This window comes from Bolinopsis microptera, chromosome 7 (genome assembly GCF_026151205.1).
Source record: "Bolinopsis microptera isolate Bmic1 chromosome 7, MBARI_Bmic_1.0, whole genome shotgun sequence".
In the NCBI taxonomy this organism is placed as follows: domain Eukaryota; kingdom Metazoa; phylum Ctenophora; class Tentaculata; order Lobata; family Bolinopsidae; genus Bolinopsis; species Bolinopsis microptera.
In genome coordinates, this window is record NC_087078.1 from 5,483,928 (window position 1) to 5,507,337 (window position 23,410).

At 43.0% G+C, this 23,410-nt stretch overlaps 2 protein-coding genes across 3 annotated transcripts; one reads left to right on the forward strand and one right to left on the reverse strand.

Annotated features, from left to right (window-relative positions):
- The first annotated feature begins 1,140 nt into the window (after positions 1-1,140).
- On the forward strand, positions 1,141-22,344 carry LOC134819006 (heterogeneous nuclear ribonucleoprotein U-like protein 1). 2 transcript variants are annotated; one of them, XM_063828757.1, is made up of 12 exons: positions 1,141-1,398; positions 1,536-1,657; positions 1,780-2,013; positions 5,480-5,617; positions 14,192-14,293; positions 17,188-17,319; positions 17,501-17,620; positions 17,913-19,170; positions 19,303-21,020; positions 21,242-21,295; positions 21,392-21,534; positions 21,706-22,344. In XM_063828757.1, exons 1-11 carry the CDS (start codon positions 1,149-1,151, stop codon positions 21,398-21,400), a joined length of 4,137 nt encoding a protein of 1,378 aa, XP_063684827.1. In that variant the 5' UTR covers positions 1,141-1,148; the 3' UTR covers positions 21,401-21,534; positions 21,706-22,344. The 2 variants fall into 2 exon arrangements, with proteins under 2 accessions (XP_063684827.1, XP_063684828.1); XM_063828758.1 differs by having other exon boundaries at positions 17,913-19,155; positions 21,706-22,280.
- On the reverse strand, positions 14,600-16,618 carry LOC134819007 (uncharacterized). The gene is made up of 6 exons (XM_063828759.1): positions 16,538-16,618; positions 16,240-16,398; positions 16,024-16,124; positions 15,622-15,889; positions 15,380-15,507; positions 14,600-15,099 (listed from the first exon to the last, which is right to left on the reverse strand). The coding sequence occupies exons 1-6, from the start codon at positions 16,584-16,586 to the stop codon at positions 14,935-14,937; spliced, it is 870 nt and encodes a 289-aa protein (XP_063684829.1). The 5' UTR covers positions 16,587-16,618; the 3' UTR covers positions 14,600-14,934.
- Positions 22,345-23,410: the final 1,066 nt, after the last annotated feature.

Genomic DNA, 23,410 nt, shown 5'->3' on the forward strand with positions numbered 1-23,410 from the left:
CGACCCACGATAGCAAAGTGGCGCAGCCCCCACTGCTTTTGAAAAATTTTAACTACTAAGCTTATTAACAGTACTGTGATTGGCAAACTTTAGCACAGTAAATTTATAAGTGTGGCCAATAATGTTTTGGAAAATTGCTGAAAAGCCCTACCGAGTTCGTCGGCGGCACCCGGGCACCGACATTTTCATAGAGCAAGGATTCGCTTCAAACATTTGTGTATGTTTTCGCGCGCGCCTGTCACGTACCACCATATTAAAAGGTCTTTGTTTTTAACGAATGACTGTCATGAATGGATATTTATTATGAAGGATGTGTTTGTTTGTTTATAGAACCCGTCCCCAATCTCGTATTGGAAAATGACTAAACTCAATTCTGAGTGTGAATACGGGTGGTACTATTTATATTAAGCGTTGTTTTTTTTCAGAGAATTAACGAGAAGCCTCAAATAATTCAAGAGTACGAAACTGGTAAGGGTCTACCCAACAACCAAGTCCAAAGCAAGATGGAGCGATGTCTTGGTAAGCTTAATAATTTTCAATTATCATCCTTATTTATGCTACTTTGTAAAGATTTACCGATCATCCCCATCCATATTTCTATCATCCATATTTTTTTACTTCAAACCGTTCAAAATTAAACCTTTTGTGTCGAGTCTTGATAGCTATTTTGTACAGGAGTCCACCTGAGAGGTAAGGATGCCGGTCAACCACTACAACCAAGAGGAAAGAAGAACAAAACTTAAAACACGGCTCTCGCTCAGTGATCCAGTTTTCTCTTGGTTACTCGGTTGTGGTTAATTTCTTGTTTTTTGGCTCGTTTGATAAAAAGACCTTCAAATTTATAGCATTGGGGCCCAGTGATAGGGCTGAAAGTACAAACTTGTTTTCCATTTTATGTAACCTTATTTATTCGAGCCTTTAGAGTTTAGACATCTTGATTGTAAACAGCTTTCTTACTTTGAGTTTTACTTCACAGGGCTATAACTTTTAATTCTTCTGAAATTTAAATTTAAAAACGCCTGAACTGCCGTTGTTATCATCGCTTTACATCTTCTGCAGGAAGTCTTGAAAATATATCATATTATTAGAATCTAGACCGTAGAAGCAAATTACCATTTGAATTAATCCCTTAACTTATCAAGTAGTCCATGTCGAGATTCAGAGGAAATCCCCGGTTTGGGGGTCCTGGTCCGGGAGGGCCCCCTCGCCACCTCATGAGAGGAGGCGGTCCACCTAGAGGAGGACGAGGAGGATTCCAGCAACACCGGGACCGACAGCCCATGAACTTGATGGGTGGACCCGGGCCTAGAGGACCTCCTAGAGATAACGGACCGGGGCCTAGAGGCCCTCCTAGAGATCGAGGCCACGATGGCCCCAGAGGCCCCTCTAGAGATAGAGGTCAGTGAATAATTTTGTACAGAACCTTATAAGTTCTTTTCTTAAACATTCAATTTCGCTTTATTCGTGTCCTAGAAACCTCTTAGAGCCACCAATAAGCATATTTTCTTGACCCCTCGAGTAAACTCTTAATTCAGGAGGTTTCCAGAACAACAATTTCCGCGGGCGAGTAAATTTCCGCGGTGGGAACAACCGTGGCCCTATGAACTCATCACCAAGCAGCTCCAACATCAGAACTGAAAGTAAAGATAAAAGCGAAGTAAGTTCAATATACAACTTTTCTCGTCCTGTGAGGAAACATTTCAATAAGTGCGAATTGTTATTGTGCAGAAAATTTTACCTGCACAATTTTTGATTGGTTTGACTTATTATTGCCACCAGGTTCAAGAATTTCCAGTCCCAGCTGTAAAACCAGCTGTTAAAGATGAACCCAAAGCCGTAGAAGAGCAGCCTAAAAAAGCGGTTGAGCCAAAGAAAGACGAGCTAATGGATACAGCTGAATCCAGCAAGCCTGCTCCAGCTCCCGAAGCCCCTGCAGAAGTAGTACCTGCTCCAGAACCGGAGGTTACAAAACCTGATCCAGTGGCCGAAGAGAGCGTTCCACATCTCACGGAGGTTTGTCAAACAAGGAATAGAATTTAACTGTAGGAAAAACAAACGACAGATAATGAAATTAAACAAAAATTTGTTATTTAACGGGGGGGGGGTGTCACGTCCGTCTATGTCCGCTTGTCTCATAGAATCCAAAAAGGACAGGACATAGGCGGACATAGGCGGACATAGGCGGACATAGACGGACATAGGCGGACATAGGCGGACATAGGCGGACATAGACGGACATAGGCGGACATAGGCGGACATAGGCGGACATTAATGGACACCTAAATTGCTAAATAAAATGTTCAATTTTTGCTGTTATAGGGGATCATGTTTTTTGTCCGTTCGGTACCCTATATTTTCAAAACGGACAAAAAATAGAGCGGACAAAAACGGACAAAAACGGACAAAAATGGAAATAACATTTAGATGCTTCCTCCTCCTACTCTTCCTCCTCCTCCCCCTGGGTCTTCCTGATCTTCCTCAGTCCTCTTCCTCCTCCCCTCCTCAGTCCTCCTCCTACTCCTCCTCCTCGTCCTCAGTCCTCCTCATCAGTCCTCAACAGTCCTCCTCCTCCCCAGTCCTCCTCCTCCTCTTCATCCTCCTCCTCTTCCTCCTCAGTCCTCAGTCCTCCTCAGTCCTCCTCCTCATCCTTCTTCTCAGTCCTCAGTCCTCCCCCAGTCCCCCTCCTCCTCCTCCTATTCAGTCCTCCTCCTCCTCCTCCTTCTCAGTCCTCCTCAGTCCACCTCCTCCTCCTCCTCCTCCTCCTCTTCCCTCTCAGTAATCCTCCTCAGCCATCCTCCTTAGTCCTCCTCAGTCCTCCTCCTCAGTCCTCCTCCTCCTGGGTCCTCCTCCTCCTCTTCATCCTCCTCCTCTTCCTCCTCGGTCCTCAGTCCTCCTCCTCCTGGGTCCTCCTCCTCATCCTTCTCATCAGTCCTCCTCCTCCCCAGTCCTCTCCCAGTCCCCCTCCTTCTCCTCCTCCTATTCAGTCCTCCTCCTCCTCCTCCAGTTCTCCTCAGTCCTCCTTCTCATTTCTCCTAAGTCCTCCTCCTGAGTCCTCCTCCTGAGTCCTCCTACTCTTCCTTCTGAGTCCTCCTCCTGAGTCCTCCTCCTCTTCCCTCTCAGTTATCCTCCTCAGTCATCCTCCTCAGCCATCCTCCCCAGCCATCCTCCTCAGCCATCCTCCTCAGTACTCCTCAGTCCTCCTCCTTCTCAGTCATCGTCAGTCCTCCTCCTCAGTCCTCCTCAGTCCTCCTCCTCCTCCTGGGTCCTCCTCCTCCTCCTCCTCCTCCTGGGTCCTCCTGGGTCTTCCTGATCCTCCCCAGTCCTCTTCCTCCTCCCCTCCTCAGTCCTCCTCCTACTCTTCCTCCTCGTCCTCAGTCCTCCTCATCAGTCCTCAACAGTCCTCCTCCTCCCCAGTCCTCCTCCTCCTCTTCATCCTCCTCCTCTTCCTCCTCAGTCCTCAGTCCTCCTCAGTCCTCCTCCTCATCCTTCTTCTCAGTCCTCCATCCTCCTCCTCAGTCCTCCCCCAGTCCCCCTCCTCCTCCTCCTATTCAGTCCTCCTCCTCCTCCTCCTTCTCAGTCCTCCTCAGTCCACCTCCTCCTCCTCCTCCTCCTCCTCTTCCCTCTCAGTAATCCTCCTCAGCCATCCTCCTTAGTCCTCCTCAGTCCTCCTCCTCAGTCCTCCTCCTCCTGGGTCCTCCTCCTCCTCTTCATCCTCCTCCTCTTCCTCCTCGGTCCTCAGTCCTCCTCCTCCTGGGTCCTCCTCCTCATCCTTCTCATCAGTCCTCCTCCTCCCCAGTCCTCTCCCAGTCCCCCTCCTTCTCCTCCTCCTATTCAGTCCTCCTCCTCCTCCTCCAGTTCTCCTCAGTCCTCCTTCTCATTTCTCCTAAGTCCTCCTCCTGAGTCCTCCTCCTGAGTCCTCCTCCTCTTCCTTCTGAGTCCTCCTCCTGAGTCCTCCTCCTCTTCCCTCTCAGTTATCCTCCTCAGTCATCCTCCTCAGCCATCCTCCCCAGCCATCCTCCTCAGCCATCCTCCTCAGTACTCCTCAGTCCTCCTCCTTCTCAGTCATCGTCAGTCCTCCTCCTCAGTCCTCCTCAGTCCTCCTCCTCCTCCTGGGTCCTCCTCCTGGGTCCTCCTGGGTCTTCCTGATCCTCCCCAGTCCTCTTCCTCCTCCCCTCTTCAGTCCTCCTCATACTCTTCCTCCTCGTCTTCAGTCCTCATCAGTCCTCAACAGTTCTCCTCCTCCCCAGTCCTCCTCCTCCTCCTCCTCCTCAGTTCTCCTCAGTCCTCCTTCTCATTTCTCCTAAGTCCTCCTCCTGAGTCCTGCTCCTGAGTCCTCCTCCTCTTCCTTCTGAGTCCTCCTCCTGAGTCCTCCTCCTCCTCCCTCTCAGTCATCCTCCTCAGTCATCCTCCTCAGCCATCCTCCCCAGCCATCCTCCTCAGCCATCCTCCTCAGTACTCCTCAGTCCTCCTCCTTCTCAGTCATCGTCAGTCCTCCTCCTCAGTCCTCCTCAGTCCTCCTCAGTCCTCCTCCTCCTCCTGGGTCCTCCTCCTCCTCCTCCTCCTCCTGGGTCCTCCTGGGTCTTCCTGATCCTCCCCAGTCCTCTTCCTCCTCCCCTCCTCAGTCCTCCTCCTACTCTTCCTCCTCGTCCTCAGTCCTCCTCATCAGTCCTCAACAGTTCTCCTCCTCCCCAGTCCTCCTCCCCCTTCTGGGGCCTTTTCCTGGGTCCTCCTCCTGGGTCCTCCTCCTCCTGGGTCCTCCTCCTCCTGGGTCCTCCTTCTCCTCCTCAGTCCTTCTCCTCCTCCTCCTCAGTCCTCTTCCTCCTCTTCCTCCTCCTCCTCCCTCTCAGTCATCCTCCTCAGCCATCCTCTTCAGCCATCCTCCTCAGTCCTCCTCCTTCTCAGTCCTCCTCAGTCCTCCTCCTGAGTCCTCCTCCTCCTGAGTCATCCTTCTGGGTCCTCCTCCTCCTCCTCCTCCTGGGTCTTCCTGATCCTTCTCCTCCCTCTCAGTCATCCTCCTCAGTCATCCTCCTCAGCCATCCTCCTCAGCCATCCTTCTCAGCCATCCTCCTCAGTACTCTTCAGTATTCTTCAGTCCTAAAAATGTTTGTCCGCTAATGTCCACCAATGTCCGCTAATGTCCACCAATGTCCATCCAAGTCCGCCAATGTCCGTCCGGGTCCGCCAATGTCCGTCCGAGTCCGCCAATGTCCGTCCGAGTCCGCCAATGTCCGTCCGAGTCCGCCAATGTCCGTCCGTGTCCGCCGTTGTCCCAAAAAACACGTCCGTTGTCTCATAGAATCCAAAAAGGACAGGACATAGGCGGACATAGACGGACATGACACCCCCCCCCCCCCCTTTAACCTCTAAAATGTATAATCCCACTTGAATGCTGAAAAAAAATGCCGAGGCTCTCTCGATATTTGTTAAGTTAGCTTAGAATGTCACTTGAAACCCCGCTGAATTCCTGACTCCCCATCAGGTGTACATTAGTGAGTACCTGTGTGACCTCTACCTTGACGTTGATAAAGACGGTGTGACGGGTATCCCGAAGAGTACAGCTGGGTTTGACTGCTTGTGGGCCTCGCTTCGCGCTACTCACGGTGTTTCTGGGGGCAAGGTATGCTTGAAAATTTCATTAATGATGGATTAGTTTGTTGTTCTTGCTGTTGGTTATTGTGTTTTGTCCGTTCGTTTGTTCGTTTGTTTTACGTCTGTTTGTTTAACTCTTCGTTTTCAGGAAGGGATCTCATCTTTAACTCTTACTTTCAGATGGAAATTGTATTTGTTTGATAGAAACTTGACCAATATTTAAGAACATTATTCTTATTTAGGGTAGCCATGCTTTGCTCCTGTGTCGGCGGTTATTCATCTAGTGACACCAACAAGACGATCTGCTTATTTGACAGGTTTGTTCTTTTCGATAGTTTTCTTCGGATTTTCACATTCCTTCTATTATTGATTTGCTTTAGTTAGTTCTTTAATGTTATTGAGTTTGCTACTGGGTATATAGTTATTACGTAATATAATGCATTGTTGCGAAGATTTTAGTATTTATCTACGAATCTACTATAAAATAAAATCACCAATAATCAAAACTTATTTAATGCATGATCCGCAAAGTTTCCCCGACAGCTATTATAGCCATGTTTGCGCAATTCTCCTTGTACACCGTCAGTGACGATAATTATATCTGTTTCCGATAAAAATGCGATAATAGTCACGTGGGTTTATAGAGACATAAAGAAGGTTTCTAGTTTTGAGTTAGGTATTTCAATATTAAATACGGGTCGAAGAAAGCAACTTATTTCAGCAACACCCATCTAGATCTCACTACACTCTGATCCCGTAAATTATGTCTTCTGCTAACCACGATTGATGAAGATCTCGTCATATCATATGGGGTTTTTTAGATAGCTAGAAGAAGAAATAGGATATGGGAGGATATTCACTATATTTCTGTTCGATTCGGTTCGAAATATTTTGAAAGTTGTTTACATCCCCCGCGTTACGCATCGCCTTGCAGTTTTCTGCGTAATTTTTCAGAGAACAGTACCTTTGATAAAAAAGACATGGTCATAGCGATAATATATTGGTTGGGTAATGGGTATTAATTGGATCCTTTTCTGGAACTTTTAATAGAGGTGAAGTTTTAAGATGTTTACATGAGCCCATATTATAAAGTGCCCCATTTACGTATAGTGTTCAGCGTTAGCAAAGCTGAATTAACATATTTCATAACTCAGTCAACAGTAAATTAACAGTATTACTATTAGGAGGCAAAAAGCTGGAATGGAAGTGATCACTATATATAAGCACTACTTATTTACTTGAATCATCGTTTTGTACCAAAATTGCTCTCCATGAGGCACCGATACGTACCGGGGGAAAAAAAACAAACAAGTGGAGTATTATTCAAAGTTGTTTTATTTATTATAGGTTTTTAAACCTCGATCTCACGAAACGGACCACGCTCTTAAACACATAGCTGGCGAGCGACTGCTTCACGTAATAAATCACGTACGTCTTTTAAGTGGTTCCCGCACTGTATTGCGACAACGCTTTTAATTATTATAAACAAAATTTAACTTAATTAAAATTAATCAGTGAAAAGGAAATTTTCGTTCCTCGAGTACGGCTCACCTTAATTCCTCCTTGTGATTGAGGAGAACCAGGATATCCTTGTCGCAATATAATGTTGTCGCAATATAGTGGTCTAGCAATGTAGTGCGGTTACCCTTGCGGGCGTATACTTGGTCTTTTGCTTGCAAGTTGTATACTTAGTGATAGTACTCAGCGATAACTCCGAGATGGCCTTCATCAGCGTAGATGAATAAAAAACCAAGATTATGCTCCTAACCTGTAAATCTACTCGAATCTTGAAGAGTCCACTCATATCAATTATAAGCATAAATGTAAATGTCCAAAAGATGGCCCCTGTTCAAATTGTTCTCATAGCTTTGACCGTTGCAGATATGCTGGTCTTATGCGCTTGGTTCGGATCTCGTCACTAAGCCAACTTAGCTATTATTTCATGCTAGGCCTTCGTTCACCGCGGATACTGCGGCCCCAGGACAGCTTGTTTAGGATCCAGATGAGTTTACGAGACGTCATTCCTCACGAACCTGTATCTCCGTAAATTATTAATATTTATCTCTTAATAGTGAGACTAATAACAGTCCAATTTAGATGCTAAATAAAAGTACAACTCTCAACCTCCAAGAGACAATTGTTTCGACCAAAGGATACATAGTAGATAAAAATTAAAACTGGATCCAGTACCAGATTTGTTCAATTGCTATTCATTTGCAGCTTTCATTAATGTTGGTGGGTTTGTCGTCGCATCTCGCCATTTATGATTATTGTAAATTTTCGCCATTCATGATGAGAATGGGAAAATTTATTTTTGCCATCAATGGCAGACATTTTTCCGACTTCTTTTCTCCATATATTGATATCAAAATTCACAAAAGTTAATGGCGGAAAATGTGATCACGCACCCACCAATGTTCAATTTTCTCTCGAGTTGAATTATAGTTCCTTTAGCATAAGTATATCATCAAATTATAACTTATTTTATAACCATTTTCTTTTTAGAGATTTACAGCTGACCTGAGGAAGAGGAGAACCTTTGGAAGCGAAGATGTCTTAAATCTTGAAAGCGTGGAAAGACCAGTCATGGTGTAATCTAAATCAACAGATACGAGTTCCAAGAATCGTACAAGGGGTCGTTCACCTGTTACGTTAGCCAGCTTAGGGGCCAGGGGGGGGGTTCGGAAAAGCTTACTGTAATTACTACACAAGTGTTATGTGTTAAATGGCTTACGGAGGAGGGAAGGGGTCTAAAATAGCAAAAATCTGGTTAACGTAATACGTGAACAATCCCAAATCTGAATCAAAAGATATGAGTTCCAGGAATCGTCCAAGTAGCTCTCAGATCAATAGCACTCCATTTATAGAAAAAAGGCACCATTATATTATAGTCTATCTTTTGGAGTGATCATCAAGTTCGGATGTCATTGTTGCCAAGGCGTCGTTTTGTAACTTATTAAAGCAACAAAGAAGTAAAATGGTAACTGGCGAGGGTTTAAGTTAGTGCTTCAATCTTAATCACGACGAAATTTATAAGTCCTTGAATCTCAACAGTTTTAGAAAGGCATTTATAATTATGATGAGTCACCATATTTCCTGGTTAAAAGTGTTAAGTGCGGTTGGGGAACCCAAAAAACCAGTCGCCATAAGATATTCCAGATTTATTTCTATATATCTGCGAAAATAAAGTGAATTTTGGCTCGATATATCATATAACCGTAGGTGGTTTTTCGAGGTTACTCTATGGGCTGAAGTAAGAATCCTACAGTGTTGCATAAAAATGATTTTTGTTCCAAGACAGAAAATTCTACTAAAAAACAAACGCCGAAGCGTTTCTTTCAATCTTGGTATTGGTTTTTTGGTTGTCAAAATTAGAATAAAATTTACACAGCAAATTATTCTGACTCCTATGAAAATTGAACATGCTGCTTTTTTACTTAGTTGTTCATACTTGGTCGGTTCATTTTGGAATACAAATTTTTTAACCATTTTTTGAAAAAACCGATAAAAAACGTTCTTGGTTTTGTAATTGTAAGTTTATTCATATCAATCTCACAACAAGTTATGAAGGGGCTAAATGAATAAATTAAGGGCTAATTAAATATTATACTGCTTTAACCAGGCGCACGGGGACGATGTTTTGGGGCAAAACGTTTTTAACGTCCATAACAACTAAGTTTTTTAAATTTTGACGCCACTGGAAGCCTTTTCATGACTCAGTTTTAGTCTGTAATAATGATTCTGAAATATGAGGAAAGTTGAGTAGCTCAGCATTTGCTTTAATTAAGTCATAGGAAAGGATCATTTTTCGGTTTAGACTTTGTGTTTCGGTTTTTCTATTTCAGCTACAGAAATCCCACCGTTGACCAACCGATCGCGGAATACTTCGATACGACAAACACACTATTATATCTCAGATCAGAATATTATTCAGTGTTTACTCACCTGGCCATCGACAATATAGCCGTAAAAATTCATTTGGAGTGCTAGAAGATTTGCTGAGTGGTACGGTTTCTCCCGTCCAAAACTCAAATACATTATTCAATAGACTTGAATATTTTAGTAGGATAGCTGTCCAACTTGGACATGGATTTTGAAATGTGAGAGCTCTGTGTAGTGTGTAGCGACCACTTTGGGTAGTATATATGATTGAAAAGATGAAGATTATTCATAAGTATGGGAAATAATGGGGAGGTGGTTTTGGCAGTGATTTGATCCCATCAGCTTGCAGCATCGACCAATCAAATACCACCTCCTAATCATTACCCACATTTTTATCGCGTTCAAAATCAAATTTGCTCGTTCACTTAACATATATTACGTAAGCCACCACTAGTGGGTAGGTGGTTTTGGAAGAATTGCTCCAGTGTTATTTCTACACTGAAACGTGTAGAAGAATGTTTAAAGTGGCTGACGAAGTGGCTTACGTAATATATGAACGAACCCTAAGTAAATTCGAGGTTGAGAACTGGGTAACCTGGCCTCAAAGTTAAACGGCGTCATAACGAGTACAATTCTGACACGATATGACAAAAACACAAAACCTTGCATCTCGAATCTCGATATCATCAAACAAACAAAACATTTGTATTTCAATAGGCAATACATATTTCGAGGTCAACTAGCACAAAGTAGGAGTCCACAAATTCCGATGATCAGTCGAATGTTTTGTCTCCATTTTTTATTGTAGTGTTTTAAACGTGTCAAAAAATACTCGAATTTTATGCTTGTCGGCTTCATGAACGTGAATTTTCAAAATTCATTCCAGAAGCTTCCAAATATCTAATTCGCCGCGCCGGTTACCCAGCCTTTCCTCAAACTTACCAAATCAGCACTCACGGACTACTCGATTTTCCAGTGAAAAGATGATCTTAACTATTTCCCAATGCAGCTCACTTTCTCAGAGACAACTCTGGGCTCACTGCCCTCAACAAACTGACCAGTTACCCCAGCAACCAGTTACCCCAGCAATCAGTTACCCCCGCAACTGATAGAGGGAGATGGTTCCAGCAGAGTTCCTTGTTTTTGTCCCAGTTTGTTTGTCAAGTTGGTTCGTTGTGATCTGTTAAAATTACTCGTTGTTTCTTTAAATACGTGTGGACTGTATAAATAGAACCTGCAATTGCAGATGTTCTCAGTTAAGTTAACTCACGACTTCGTGCCTCAAAACGTCGTGGACCCTTTACTTAACCCTAACCCTAACCCTAATCTTATCCCCAACACTACCTCTAATCCATACCCTCACCTTGACCATAACTCTTACCCTGCTTCACTGGAGCACGATTCTCTGGGGCACGAAGTCAGAAGTACTACTACAACGATTTGTAGTACACCTGACAATCAGACCTGTCGGGAGTAAATACTGCTGACCACACAGTACCATCTGTTATCCTAATCAGATAACCCTACCTGGTAGAAACAGTTGAACTTTAAGAATGATTTATAATTGCAATTAGTAGGATTGTTCCGGGGACATTAGGTATAGGTGAAGGTCAGTAATTTACGTGACGCAGTTATTGGATTCGCTGAGTGGTTTTTGAGAGATTATTTATGCAGAACATGAGATTTGTAAAATGATTTGGCTCATGAGTTTTATCGCACGCTTGTCTGAATTCAAACGCTTGTGCACGTACACTTACGTCTTACAGCCGTACATGCGAAATTGAAATGAGAGTTCATTCCACACTGACTGAAGTAAACCAGTGACAACCAAGTATAGCGGAAGAGATACAGGATTGAGGCTTGAAATTATCTAAATATTCCAAAATATTTGATTCACCACATCATATTTGTATCCCTCTTTCCTCGGACGCTATGCCCTCGAAGATCGCACGGACTCTGATGAATCAAATATTTTGGTATATGTATGATATATTTTTTGACGATGAAATGATCTGGTCGTTCTTTAAATGTTTTATGTGCTATGGAAATATGTAATATAAGGGTGATCAGATCTCAGCGCACTGATCTGGAACACAAAATTTGTATCGGGTGATGTACAACTACAGTTAAATTGTCACAAATAAAAATTCAAAACCAATCTTCCTCCATCATGTCTTCCGTCAAACAGTCAGCCATATCTCCGACCACTATCAGGTACTGGCGCAACAACACTGACTTCCCTTTTGGGTTCATTGGAACTTCCTGAGTTTTAAACATGCTGGAAACTGAGTAGAGTAAAGTCCTGACACTATACTGTCGTTTTAGCCGAGTGGAGTGTGACTGGTTGGCTTTTGCATCTCTGTAGGGACACTCTCGACATACATTGAACTTACCAGTAAAATTGTAAATATCTAACACTGCTGCCCGGTTTGTAAAGTGCTGGAACAAGTTACATAAAGAACCTTCGTCTGTACCGCCAACACAGAACCAATTGTGGAACCTCCGAAACATGTCTTGCATTACGGGGTAAAGTTTCTTACAGCAGAACAACCTTGTGATCGCTGTAACCATGCCATCCTGATAACACTTATCTGGACTCCCCTGCTCGAACATTACCATAAGGGCATCGTAAACCTCCCTGAATTCAAAACGCTGCTCACAAAAAATGCCCACCAGGAAAAGACTGAGCAACTTCATACTAGGTTTCGTTAGCTTTCTCGGCCAACTCTGGTCCCCTGTGCAAAGATAACTCCGAAAGAAATTGGAAAGTTCGTCCCATTCTACTGTTTTTCTTCGCTGGAGGGCGCTGAAGTTTTGTGGAGTTGAGTGGTTTTGGGTATCAAAAATTGGGAGAAGTTTAAAACAGGTTATAAAAGGTATTAAATATGGAATTTTGACCATATGATTTGATCAGGTTGCAGGGCCTGTAATAGGTTAGACTGAGTTTGAAGTAGAGAGAGAGAGAGAGAAAGATGGAACTGTTAGTTACATGTTCGTTCTTTATTGTTGGAAATCGGTCAAATCTGTTCATTACATTAAATTACCTCGCATTAATTCGTGGTAGTAGCTCTAACTGAAAGGTCAGAAGAAGTAACCAGAGAAAAGATATCCGCCCCATAAATTTCTATAAAATTCAACATTAAGAGCTCAACTTAAGTCATTACAAAATCCTGAGAGTTAGGCAACTCGCTATTGCCTCGTAATAAATCTGAGATAAGGGATCGTTCACAATTCACATATTACGATAGCCAACTTCAGCGGCCAGGTAGCGCAGTTGGTTAGAACGCCTGTCTTACAATCGTTAGGTTGCGAGTTCGAAACCCACTGACTGCCTGGTCGTGGGGTGAGCGTCGTCGACGTTCAGCTAAGGATCATGAGTGGTCTATGCAGCCCCCCGGTCTACTCAGCCGAATACTCGAGAAATCGGGTGTGAGGGTTAAATGAGGAGCTGCACATTGCAGCAAAGTCTCGGACGAAGAAAGTATGGTACACACTACCTTAACCGTCACTGGCCAAAAAGATCCTTCGGCTTCCTGTAATTGGCTGGTTGCACTTGTGTAACATTGTGGCTGTTGGAATACACCGAAGTAAAATAAGTGTCTAGATAAAAAAAACATAGGGGGCAATAGCTCACGCTAGTGTAATTTCTACCCAATAGCCACGTGTTGGGTAGCTGAGGGTGGAGGTGTTTAAAATGGCGAAAATCTGGCTTACGTAATTTATGAACGGTCCCTGATGCAATCGTACCGATATTATAGGAAGTTCAAATATTTATGAAATAACGATTTCCAAAGTCGTTTTAAAAATCCTGAGTCCAAATCACACTGCTTCTAGAAAAATTACGTCACAAGCCGAGTTACTACGGTACTAAATACCAATATTCGCGAAGTTCTAAATTTCGTGATTTTATATTCTGACACCTGGTTCCATGATAATTTGTATTTTAAAGTTAACCCCTACTGCTCCGGCCGTGCACCTGGTTTAATGTTAACTTAGTAACAGAGGTCACGAGCGTCGTGTTATTTACGGTTCCACTGGAAATAGGCAAAACAACCTGAGCTCTGACTGTTGAGGAAAGCTCGTCATAAAATTTGAAACCATCTACAAAAGCCACATCATAATAGGAGATGCTGGCGTGTTACGTACCGTCTAGCTAGGGTCTAAGTCTCAGGATCTTATTGTAATGCAGTATCAAAATAGATATCAGGATAATATAATAACTGTGCTGTTTGTGATAAGCCAGTATATAAGGGGAGACTGCGGGGTGTCTACAGATTGAGATATCTATTCCACTGAAACTTCAAACACCGAGACGGTTTAACTCCAAACAAATCAAAATACTACCAGCTTATCCGAACTCGTGTTGTCACAAGGTATTGAAATACGGATTTTAAGCTGGCCCAGCTCTACTTTGGATTACCTGGTCCGAGGTTCGGTTTTTAACTGAAAATCACCAAAAGTCGTGTTAAGAACATGTGACATGTGTATCATAGAACTACAGTCTCATCACGTGGTAATAAGGAACGTTGAGGTGGTTAAAGTGAGTCAGGTGTGCCAGCAATTAACAGTGTTAATTTGTGTAACCACTAACCAGTGGTTACCAGTAGTTACCAGTGGTTACCAGTGGTTACCAGTGGTTACCAGTAGTTACCAGTGGTTACAGTAATCACAGTTATTTAATTTTGACTTTATTTTGCAGTTGACACCTCTCATTCTTCAGATAGCGTTTGAAGTGTTGGCACTAGAGAACACCACTAGTAGTACGGAACAGAATGCTTGTGTACTCAGAGTCGGCTGGTCGCATGATGAGATCGATATATCCGTGAGTTCTTTATTTATTGTTATTTTTTTGTATTTCCTACTTGAATATCTTTGATGATCATATCTAAGTTATTCATTATAACAGAGTTATTCATTATCACATCATAACACTGAGTTATTCATTATTAATATTAATTATTACTCAGCTGTTGTTATTTCTGCCTTCATTCAGTTTCATAATGAATTATGTATGATACTGATTGTTGCAGTTCAGTCGTTATTTGTATTTATTTTTTAATTATGTCCAAAAATCGTTCTTATGAGTTATCAAAATTGATGTCATCTAAAATACAAAATAATACACATATTATACACTACTTCACTATAAGTTTTAAACATTTGATTCAAACTTTTTCAAACAATAAAATTCCGAAATTACCGCACGTTATAAGTTATTTGATTTAAAAGGCGAACCCTGTAGCTGAACATCATACAACAAGATGTTTAAAGTGTATAAGTTGCAACTTCCCTCCGAATTTAGGGGGTTGGGATTTGGCAACCCTCTTCGGATCATTGATATGTCCGTAATTTATAGAATAATCAATTGAAAACCGTAGTTAACGTTACGATACAATTAATATAGACGTCAAGAAATCTTTTGTATTAAAATGTTTCACTTCCTAAATTGCCAAAAGTTCATCTTCAGTTGAGCATACAGAACATGAAAACGCCCAAGTCATAGTAAAGATCCTGCCTCATAGCGCTCTTTACCATCTTCCTCCAGGATTCCCAATGTTCCTCGCTGTCAATGCTTGTTGTCATAACTCCAGATCCATCAATGAGCTGCTCTGCAACATCTCTCAGCAGCTGTTAAGATAGTGGTATTACTATTAAGGGACATGTAATGTAGTCCGAGGAGTCCTAATCCTCGGACTAATTTAATCCTCCTCGCGTTCTAAAATGCCAGATGGCTTTTCTCTTCTAACATTTTATTATATGTAAGCAAATTTTCGCTGTAGAATAGTTTCCGAATGTTTTGAGCAAGGTTTGTATTGATTTTTATTGAGTCCGAACACCGAACACGTAACAAACAATAACCCCCCCCCACAGTATCCCCCAACAGTATCCCCTATATGTTGAGTCTTACCTCCACGTCACTACCACTAAAATCAAACTCCGCCAGACGAGGCCAAACAGGTTTTAAGAATTTTATGGTGATACCAAGCTCGTAGCCAAGGCTGCTTGGGCTGCTTCTCTTCTTTCTGGGACTTAGATCTGAAATAATTCCCTACTATAAAAAGATGCAGCTACATGTTTAAAATTTAAAATTCGTGGTTAGAAAATCGAGATCTGATTATAAAGATGACCATAGCCTGGAAAACTACTAACAAGGAGCAGTGAGTGTAGAATTTCCAGAGGTAATCCCTGGGTATCTGATCTTGAAGGCCAGCAGATTCATGTACTGCATGATACCGTTATTCTCAATATCCTTCATACATCCACACACTTCGGATTCTGGGTCCAGCAGTTTAGCCGCCAGGTCATACTGTTTAGCAGCTTGGTTCCATAGCTCGGCCATGTGGAAAACGTGTGTTGCCATCTCAAGAGGGCTGTAACCTTTCACCTGCCAGTCGGCTCTGTCCATGTTTCTCATCACCTGGGCGATGTTTGTTGGAAATGGGGGGGGGGGGGGGGGGGGGGGAGAAATAGAGATAAAGTATGGTTTTTTGTTTTGTGTTTAGAAACATTTCTGACGGATTACAGCCTACAAAGTGTTTAATGTTACCTTACCATATCAAACTGTCTCATAGCTGGAGTGGAGAAGTCGTCATCATAACCAGCCAGGGGGGCATGAGGGAGCACTCTCTCCTCACTATCCATATCCGGGTTCACTGAAAATACAAGCTATTATCACTAGTAGTAGAATATAGCGCATACTATGCTAGTTATACAAGTAAATCTAAAATGTAAATATTCCTAAGCCTGCTTATAATCTTTATGTCAAACCTGTTGGAATATTGTTCTCCTCTTGCGCATCACTTTTGAAGTAGAATCTGATGTCCTCCAAGGTAAGAGAGTGGATGCTGTGGGTAACAAACGGGACAAAGTTGTCCGGATCAATTCCAGCTCTTGTCAGAACACTTGGACAGGTGTCCGGTGAGGGGGCTGAAATAAAAGAGAGAGTTAGACATTCTCTGCATTCCTGTAGCTCTAGAGAAACATTCCATATTATCAAGTCATCAGAACGCCTGGTCATGGATACGAAACCAAAGATCTATTCGGTATTTTAATTGTCTAGAAAAACCTGTCTGTCCTGTAGCTGCCAACAATCCAGTAACTATCAGCAATAGCATGATTTTGTCTTAAGACCTTCATAATTGATAATTAATTGTACTTTGCAACCAGCGATACGCAGATATTAATTCGTAAAAATATAATAGGCAACAGACTAAAGACGAGTGATATGACCATTTTAAAAATTAACCTCCTTTGAAAAATGAACGATTTAAAACATAATGCAGGGTTTCTTAAACGAATAAACATCGACAAATTCTCCTGTCAGCACTGGCTTGAAGTTGAAATCTCGTTATCAGATCCCCAGTTCGAGTTTAAATAATAATTCGTCTAATTACAATTCTTATCAATAAAAACGTACCGTATCTTCTGTTGGCTTAATTCCATGATTTGCATCAAATCAATAAATATCCGGGACATTTGTTGCAACCTTTTGCAGTTTGCACAATTTCAGAAACCTTCCTAATCAAATCTTCCAAAGAAATTAGATTGACCCGGAGGACGCCAGTGGTTCTAATAATCGATTTACAAAAACGATAAATATCATAATAATACAACGTAAAAACCGTACAATTACCCTTATCTGTCTTGACCATCTCGCACCGTACAGCTGATTACAAATTTTAAAACCACCCATTTTATTACCGCCCATTATCTCAGCTCGGTGAGAATGGAAGTTCATGGGGTTACGGAGGAACAGCCAAGAAGTCACATGACAACAAATACCTGAACTATGGAGACAAGTTTGGAGCTGGAGATTCCATCACATGTTACGTCGACCTCGAGTCAGACGTGAGTTACTGTGAAACTGTATTTTCTATTTTTAGGCATTTAGTTGACTGGTGCAGTGAGCCTGGCTTAGTGCTCACTGCATCGTCAGTTATATCTCGATCTTACTCATTTTTAAGTTTTACATAATATCTTTTGTTCATCGTGAACAATGAACAATAAATTCAAAAATCGAAATTCGCAGGAGAAGACAATTTCCTTTGCAAAAAATGGTAAACATCAGGGTGCAGCCTTCACTTTGACCCCAGATAATTTGAAGAAACCCCTCTTCCCCTCCGTTTCATCGAAGAACGTCAAATTCTTGGTATGTTATTTTCTGCTGGTTCATTCCTCTGGACCTGATTTGCTTTAGAAAAATACAAATTCTGCCAAGTACCAGTAATAAAATGCTTGGTACAAATATAAATCCGGAATTTAGCCAGTCAGTTTTTCAGAGTTTAGTGTATCTTAGTGCAACAATTTAAGTGTATCTTAGCGCAACAAGTTAAGTGTATCTTAGTGCAACAAGTTAAACTTTTATCTTAGTGCAACAAGAAAATGGATATTGATTCCTTCATGAGCGACCAGTAACCAGTTAACTAAAAACTTCATTTCAGCTAAATTTTGGACAGCAGCCAACAAAGCACCCCCTGGCGGATGGTTACAAAATGATTGCATTCACCGCTGCCGACCACGTGCACCCATGTGTAGCAGGCCCTGCCACCCTCGCTGACGCTGAGTTTATCATGATGGTGGGTCTCCCTGCTGCTGGTAAGAGCACATGGTGTGAGAGCCACGCTGCTGCTCATCCAGATAAGAGATACAACATCCTCGGTACTAATCTGATCATGGAGAAGATGAAAGTTACTGGTCTCCATAGAAAGAGGAACTACCATGGCCGCTGGGAGGAGCTCATTCAGAAAGCTACCGGTATTCTGAACACTCTGTTCAAGATCGTGGAACAAAAACTTGAAAGGTTTCCCCGGAACATTATCCTTGATCAAACCAACGTTTACGAAAGTGCAAGACGTAGAAAGCTCCGGAACTTCTCCAAGTTCGGCCGGAAAGTAGCTGTAATTATCGTGAATGCCGGCGAGGAGTTGACCAAGAGGAACGCTATAAGAGAAAAGGAGGAGGGTAAGTTTGTTCCAGAAAGTGCTGTTATGGAAATGAAAGCAAACTTCCGTATCCCAGCTCTAACTGAAGGACTCACTGAAGTGCAGTTCATTGAAATGGACGAGTCTGCCACAAAGAAACAAATAGATGAATTTCAGGCAGAAGGAAAGAAATATAAGGAGCGAGGAAGTCGGTCCGAAAGTGAGAAAGCTAAACCAGGGGAAAAGAGGATGTCTGAAAAACCTCCCTTTGAGGACAAGCTCAACAAACGTTCAAAACCAGACAATGAGCCCTCAAGATCGGACGGCGGTCGACACCCAAGTAGCTCTCGCGACAGATCCAACGATGGTGACCGCTCCAGACAAGATCGGCCTAATCGTTCTTTTGAAGATAGGAGAAGAGATAGCGACAGGAGGGACCGAGACGACAAAGATCGTAGAGTTGAGAGAGGAGGCAGCTCGAGAGGAGGGTTCTCTGTAACTGTGGATAGAAGAGAAGATAACAGGAGGAGGAGTGCGGAGAAAGCTAGATCTACTTCTGGAGACCGGGGTGGTGACCGGGGTAGCCGGGATCAAGGAGGGAGAATGGGCAGGAACAATGATAGGGACAGTAGAGGGGACAGTGGCAGGGGCAGAGATGATCGCAGAGGAGGTGGTGGGCGGTTTGGCAGTAGAGATGCTGATAACAAAGATGAGGGTGGTTTCAACAGAGACAGAGGTGGCTTCAGAGGTGGAAATGACAGAGGTGGGAATGACAGAGGTTCGTCAATTTTGGCATGGAAGTCTTTTGATCAGATTCTACATTCTTGACTGTCCATTTAATTTTTTACATTTTCCTATCTCTCAAAACAAAACTCTTTCCAATTTCCAAACTAATGATCCCTTTTTTCAGGACGAGATTTTGGACGTGGTGATACCCGTGGTGGTCGTGATGATAGATCAGGTTTTGGAGGTAACCAAAGTAACAACAGACCATCCCGCTTTAGTGACCGTAATCCTCCTGCTCCAACACCAAGTCAGGATACCAAACCTGGAGGTTGGAACCAACGTGGTCCTGAACACCAACCCAACCAATATGGCGCTGGTGCTCCTCAGCCAAATAACCAGTTCGGTGGTTCTCGTGATCGTGGGGGGTCTAGCTTTGGAGGAAACCAAAATGATTCATTCAATAAGCCTCCAGTCAAGACCGAACCTATGGATATAGGTCGCCCAGCTGGTAATCAATACCCTCCCAACAACACCAATAGAAACTATCCTCCTGTTAAATCAGAGTCACGTGACCATGATAACACTTCCCAGCATAGCAACAAATCATTCGGTTCCACTATGATTGATTACAACACTCCGGAGACAAAACAGTATGGAGTACCCCAAGATAACAGCAATAATATCTCTAACAGAGACCAGTATGGTCAGCAGTCTGCGGGCGGTAATAGCTCCTTCAACCAACAAAGACCTAGATTTGGAGAGCAAGGTCCAGGAAGTGGTACTCAGCAATATGGTGGCTTCAACAATAACAAAAGCCAACCGTCAGGCGGGTTCGGGCAATCCGGTGGACCTGGTAACCAGCAGTCAACCGGCTCTAGCCAGCAGTCAAGAGATAGCGGTAAATTTAACCAGGGCGGAAGTAGCTACAATCAATCCGGACGCGGTGGTGGTGGTGGTAGTGGTGATGGTGGTCCTAGCAGCTCTCAACCTGGATCTTATGATCTCAGCCAAATTGGCAAATTGTTCAATCCGCCCGCACAAGCTCCAGCACCACCTCCAGGGCCCGTTGGAGCTCCGGCTGGATTTGATAGAGTTGGAAATAGTGGCGCTGCCAACAAGCCCCCAGGTAGGTCTGCTGACTTAGGAGCTCCAAATCAGTACAACCAGCAACAGACTTCTAACTACGGATCTGGTCAGTACAACAGTCAGCCCCCCTTCGTTCAAGATCAGAAACCAAGCTATGGTGCTGGCAATCAGAGACAAAGTTACGGGGAGAGGCAGAGCTACAGCGACCCGCTAGCAAGGGATTTGGTGAGAGTCACATCGCCAGCTATGGAGGAAATCAGAGACAAGGCTATGAAGACATACAGAAACAAAAATACGGCGATGTTTCAAAATCATCCGGCTATGGAGAAGCTCCGCGACAGGGTTCCATCGATAACCAGAGACAGAGCCATGGTGATGACCACAAACAGGGTTATGGAGGCAATCCAAGTCAAAGTCACGGTGAAAGTGCTAGACCAAGCTATGGTGAGCCTCCAAAACCAGCCTATGGAGACATTCCGAAACCTAATTACGGAGGTCCGTCAACCCAAAATTATGGAGACACATCAACCCAAAACTACGGAGAAACATCGAGGCAAAACTATGGAAATTCACAGAGACAAAGCTATGGAGACAGCCAAAGATCTGGATACGGAGACAACCAACCACGATCTGGATACAGTGAAACGCCAAGACAACCCCAAGGAGACAACTACGGACAAAGTTACGGAGACAGCTACAGTAGTGGATCACAAGTTAAAAAGGAGGACCCGCGGTCTGGATCCTATGGTGAGCAACCTGCTCATCAGTCCTACAACTCCGGGAACAATTCTGCGCCCCAATATGGTGGGGTTCCAGGTACCTTATCTGTTTGTACTTCGTTGGCTGTCGACTGCAAATCACATGAATGTTTTTGAATCGAAAAATTTACTTTGAAAATGAAATGTTGCACTATCATGATAGGTTCACAAAACCTTTTTCTTCGTTTTCTCCATTGAATCAGACCAATTCTAATGAACGCTTTGGACAGCCATGCATGAACCGTTTGAATACTTGTTTAATGCAGTTTTACTTCTCAGCTAACCCTACGGATCTCAAAGAAAGTGTTTCCCAAATATTCCAGAACTATGGCAGTAAGTGTACATTCCACAATCTATATCTGTTTGAATTTCCATCGTCTTGAATTGATTCAGTGACTGCTATGCTATTTTTATTGAACTGTTTTCTAGGCCAGTTGAATGCTGTGGGAGCGAGAGCCTCTAGTCAGGAGGCAGATCAAGGTATACAGAGGTACACAAGCCAACAGTCGTACGGAACACAACAGTACACCGCAGTTCAGCAGTACACTGCTGCTCCTCCGGATAATAGCCAGGTAGGAGGATTAGGGAAGGGGGAGGGGGTATTCGACTCTAGACATGACTATCTGTTACTTCTTCCAAGGGAAGCTTAGGGTAGGGTAACCGTTTTTATGACACCTTTATGTCAGTCAGTTCTAATTGCGTCGGCATCCTGATAAAAGGTTTAACCGGATAAATATTCGCAGGGACAGCAGCGAGGAGGTCCGCCGGATCAAACAGGCTATCAACAATACCCATCTCAGATACCTTATCAGAGCTACCCTGGATACCAATAGCCTGCCTTCTTTTCCAGGAACTTTTATCTCTGAAATATTTTATCTACAGACGTCTAATTTTTTTACAGATGAATTAGAATTTGACTGTTTTGGTTCACGTTGTAGTTTTAAATGCCCCTCTTAACCTCGATTAAACTATCGTCGTTGTTATATTCTTTTTGTTTTATTAGGCGGACTGAGAAATGAGAAAGCGAATGAGTGAAGTTGAAACAAGACGATTATATTATAGACCTCACAAAACTCCACGTATATTGATATTTCTTATTCGACACTGTGAATGTGGGATTGATTGGATTTTATAATTCCAATTTCAATCGATCTCACTTAGCTAATTCTTTTATCATCCAAGATCGAGAGAAACCTTTCTCAGCTCCAAGCTTTGAGAAGACTCTTTCGGTGTTGGTTTGTAAAGATCAATGAATGTATCGTGTAGTGAAATTGAATGAAAAATTATTTATTGATATTATGTTCTATATTTGTTATTCAAGAAAAAGTCTGTCTTCGTTGTACATTTAGTGTTAACTAGTGATGCTCGCAAAATATTTATTCAAAACTCGGCGCATGTCTTGGTAGATTATAAACCTACAAATACATTACCTGGGGACCTCAGGCTATTTAATTATATTTATGTTCATAATCATAGAGTTCGGCGGAATGACAGGCTGAATCCACAGTCAGAGAACGAATTTTCCAGGTTGCGCGCGCGCGATCTATATTTTATTTTAATTTTCCCTTGCGATACAATATAGTAAACGTTGCATACATTTTTCTTGTCATATGTTGTATGACCCGCCGCGCACGAGTGCGCGGCTCCCCTGTATCGTAGAAACTCTATAGTGAAACGACAATGGGGGTCACGATGTGCTAAACATTTTTTCTGTGCATGTTAAGAGACAAGCAACGTGAGTCGTAGTCATAATGTAACACCAATCTAAGGCCGCCCGGGTCGTTTGCATAATTATTACATAATCAGCCGAAAGCAGAGGATGGGATTCAATCTTGACGGATGTTACTCGTCTAAATTTCTTCGAAGTAGCGCGCGCCGCAATTTCTTCTCGACGGCACGAGCTACGAAGTAGCGCGCGCCGGGCCAGATCATTAACAATGGTCAAAATTCAATCATGTCAATGAAACAATAAATTTAATTTAAGCACTCGCAGTTTAATGTGAGTTTGTGCTAACAATACTTTTGCTTCCTTGCGGGAAATATTTGCAAATTATTTACCTGCGGGGACCTCAGGTTGACGAATGTTACTCGTCAAAATTTCTTCGAAGTAGCGCGGCGCTTTCTTTTTGAAATGTTACGTGCTACGTTGCTTTAACCAACGCCCCCGTCACGCAGTACGCATATACACATGTGGCTATGTGAACGTGTTACGAAGTAGCGCGCGCCGGGCCAGACCATTAACAATGGTCAAGACATCAGGCTATCATGTTCATCAACATAAAATAGAGATTCGGCGGAATGACAGGCTGAGCGCGGCCCAGTAACAAATTATCAGCTCTCAGTGTCCACGAGTTTTAGTGCATATAATTCCCGGAAAATATTATAAACAAGAAATGCAGCCGCTTTTCCTTTGCGGATAATCGCTCAATTTCCCGCTTTGACCATTAT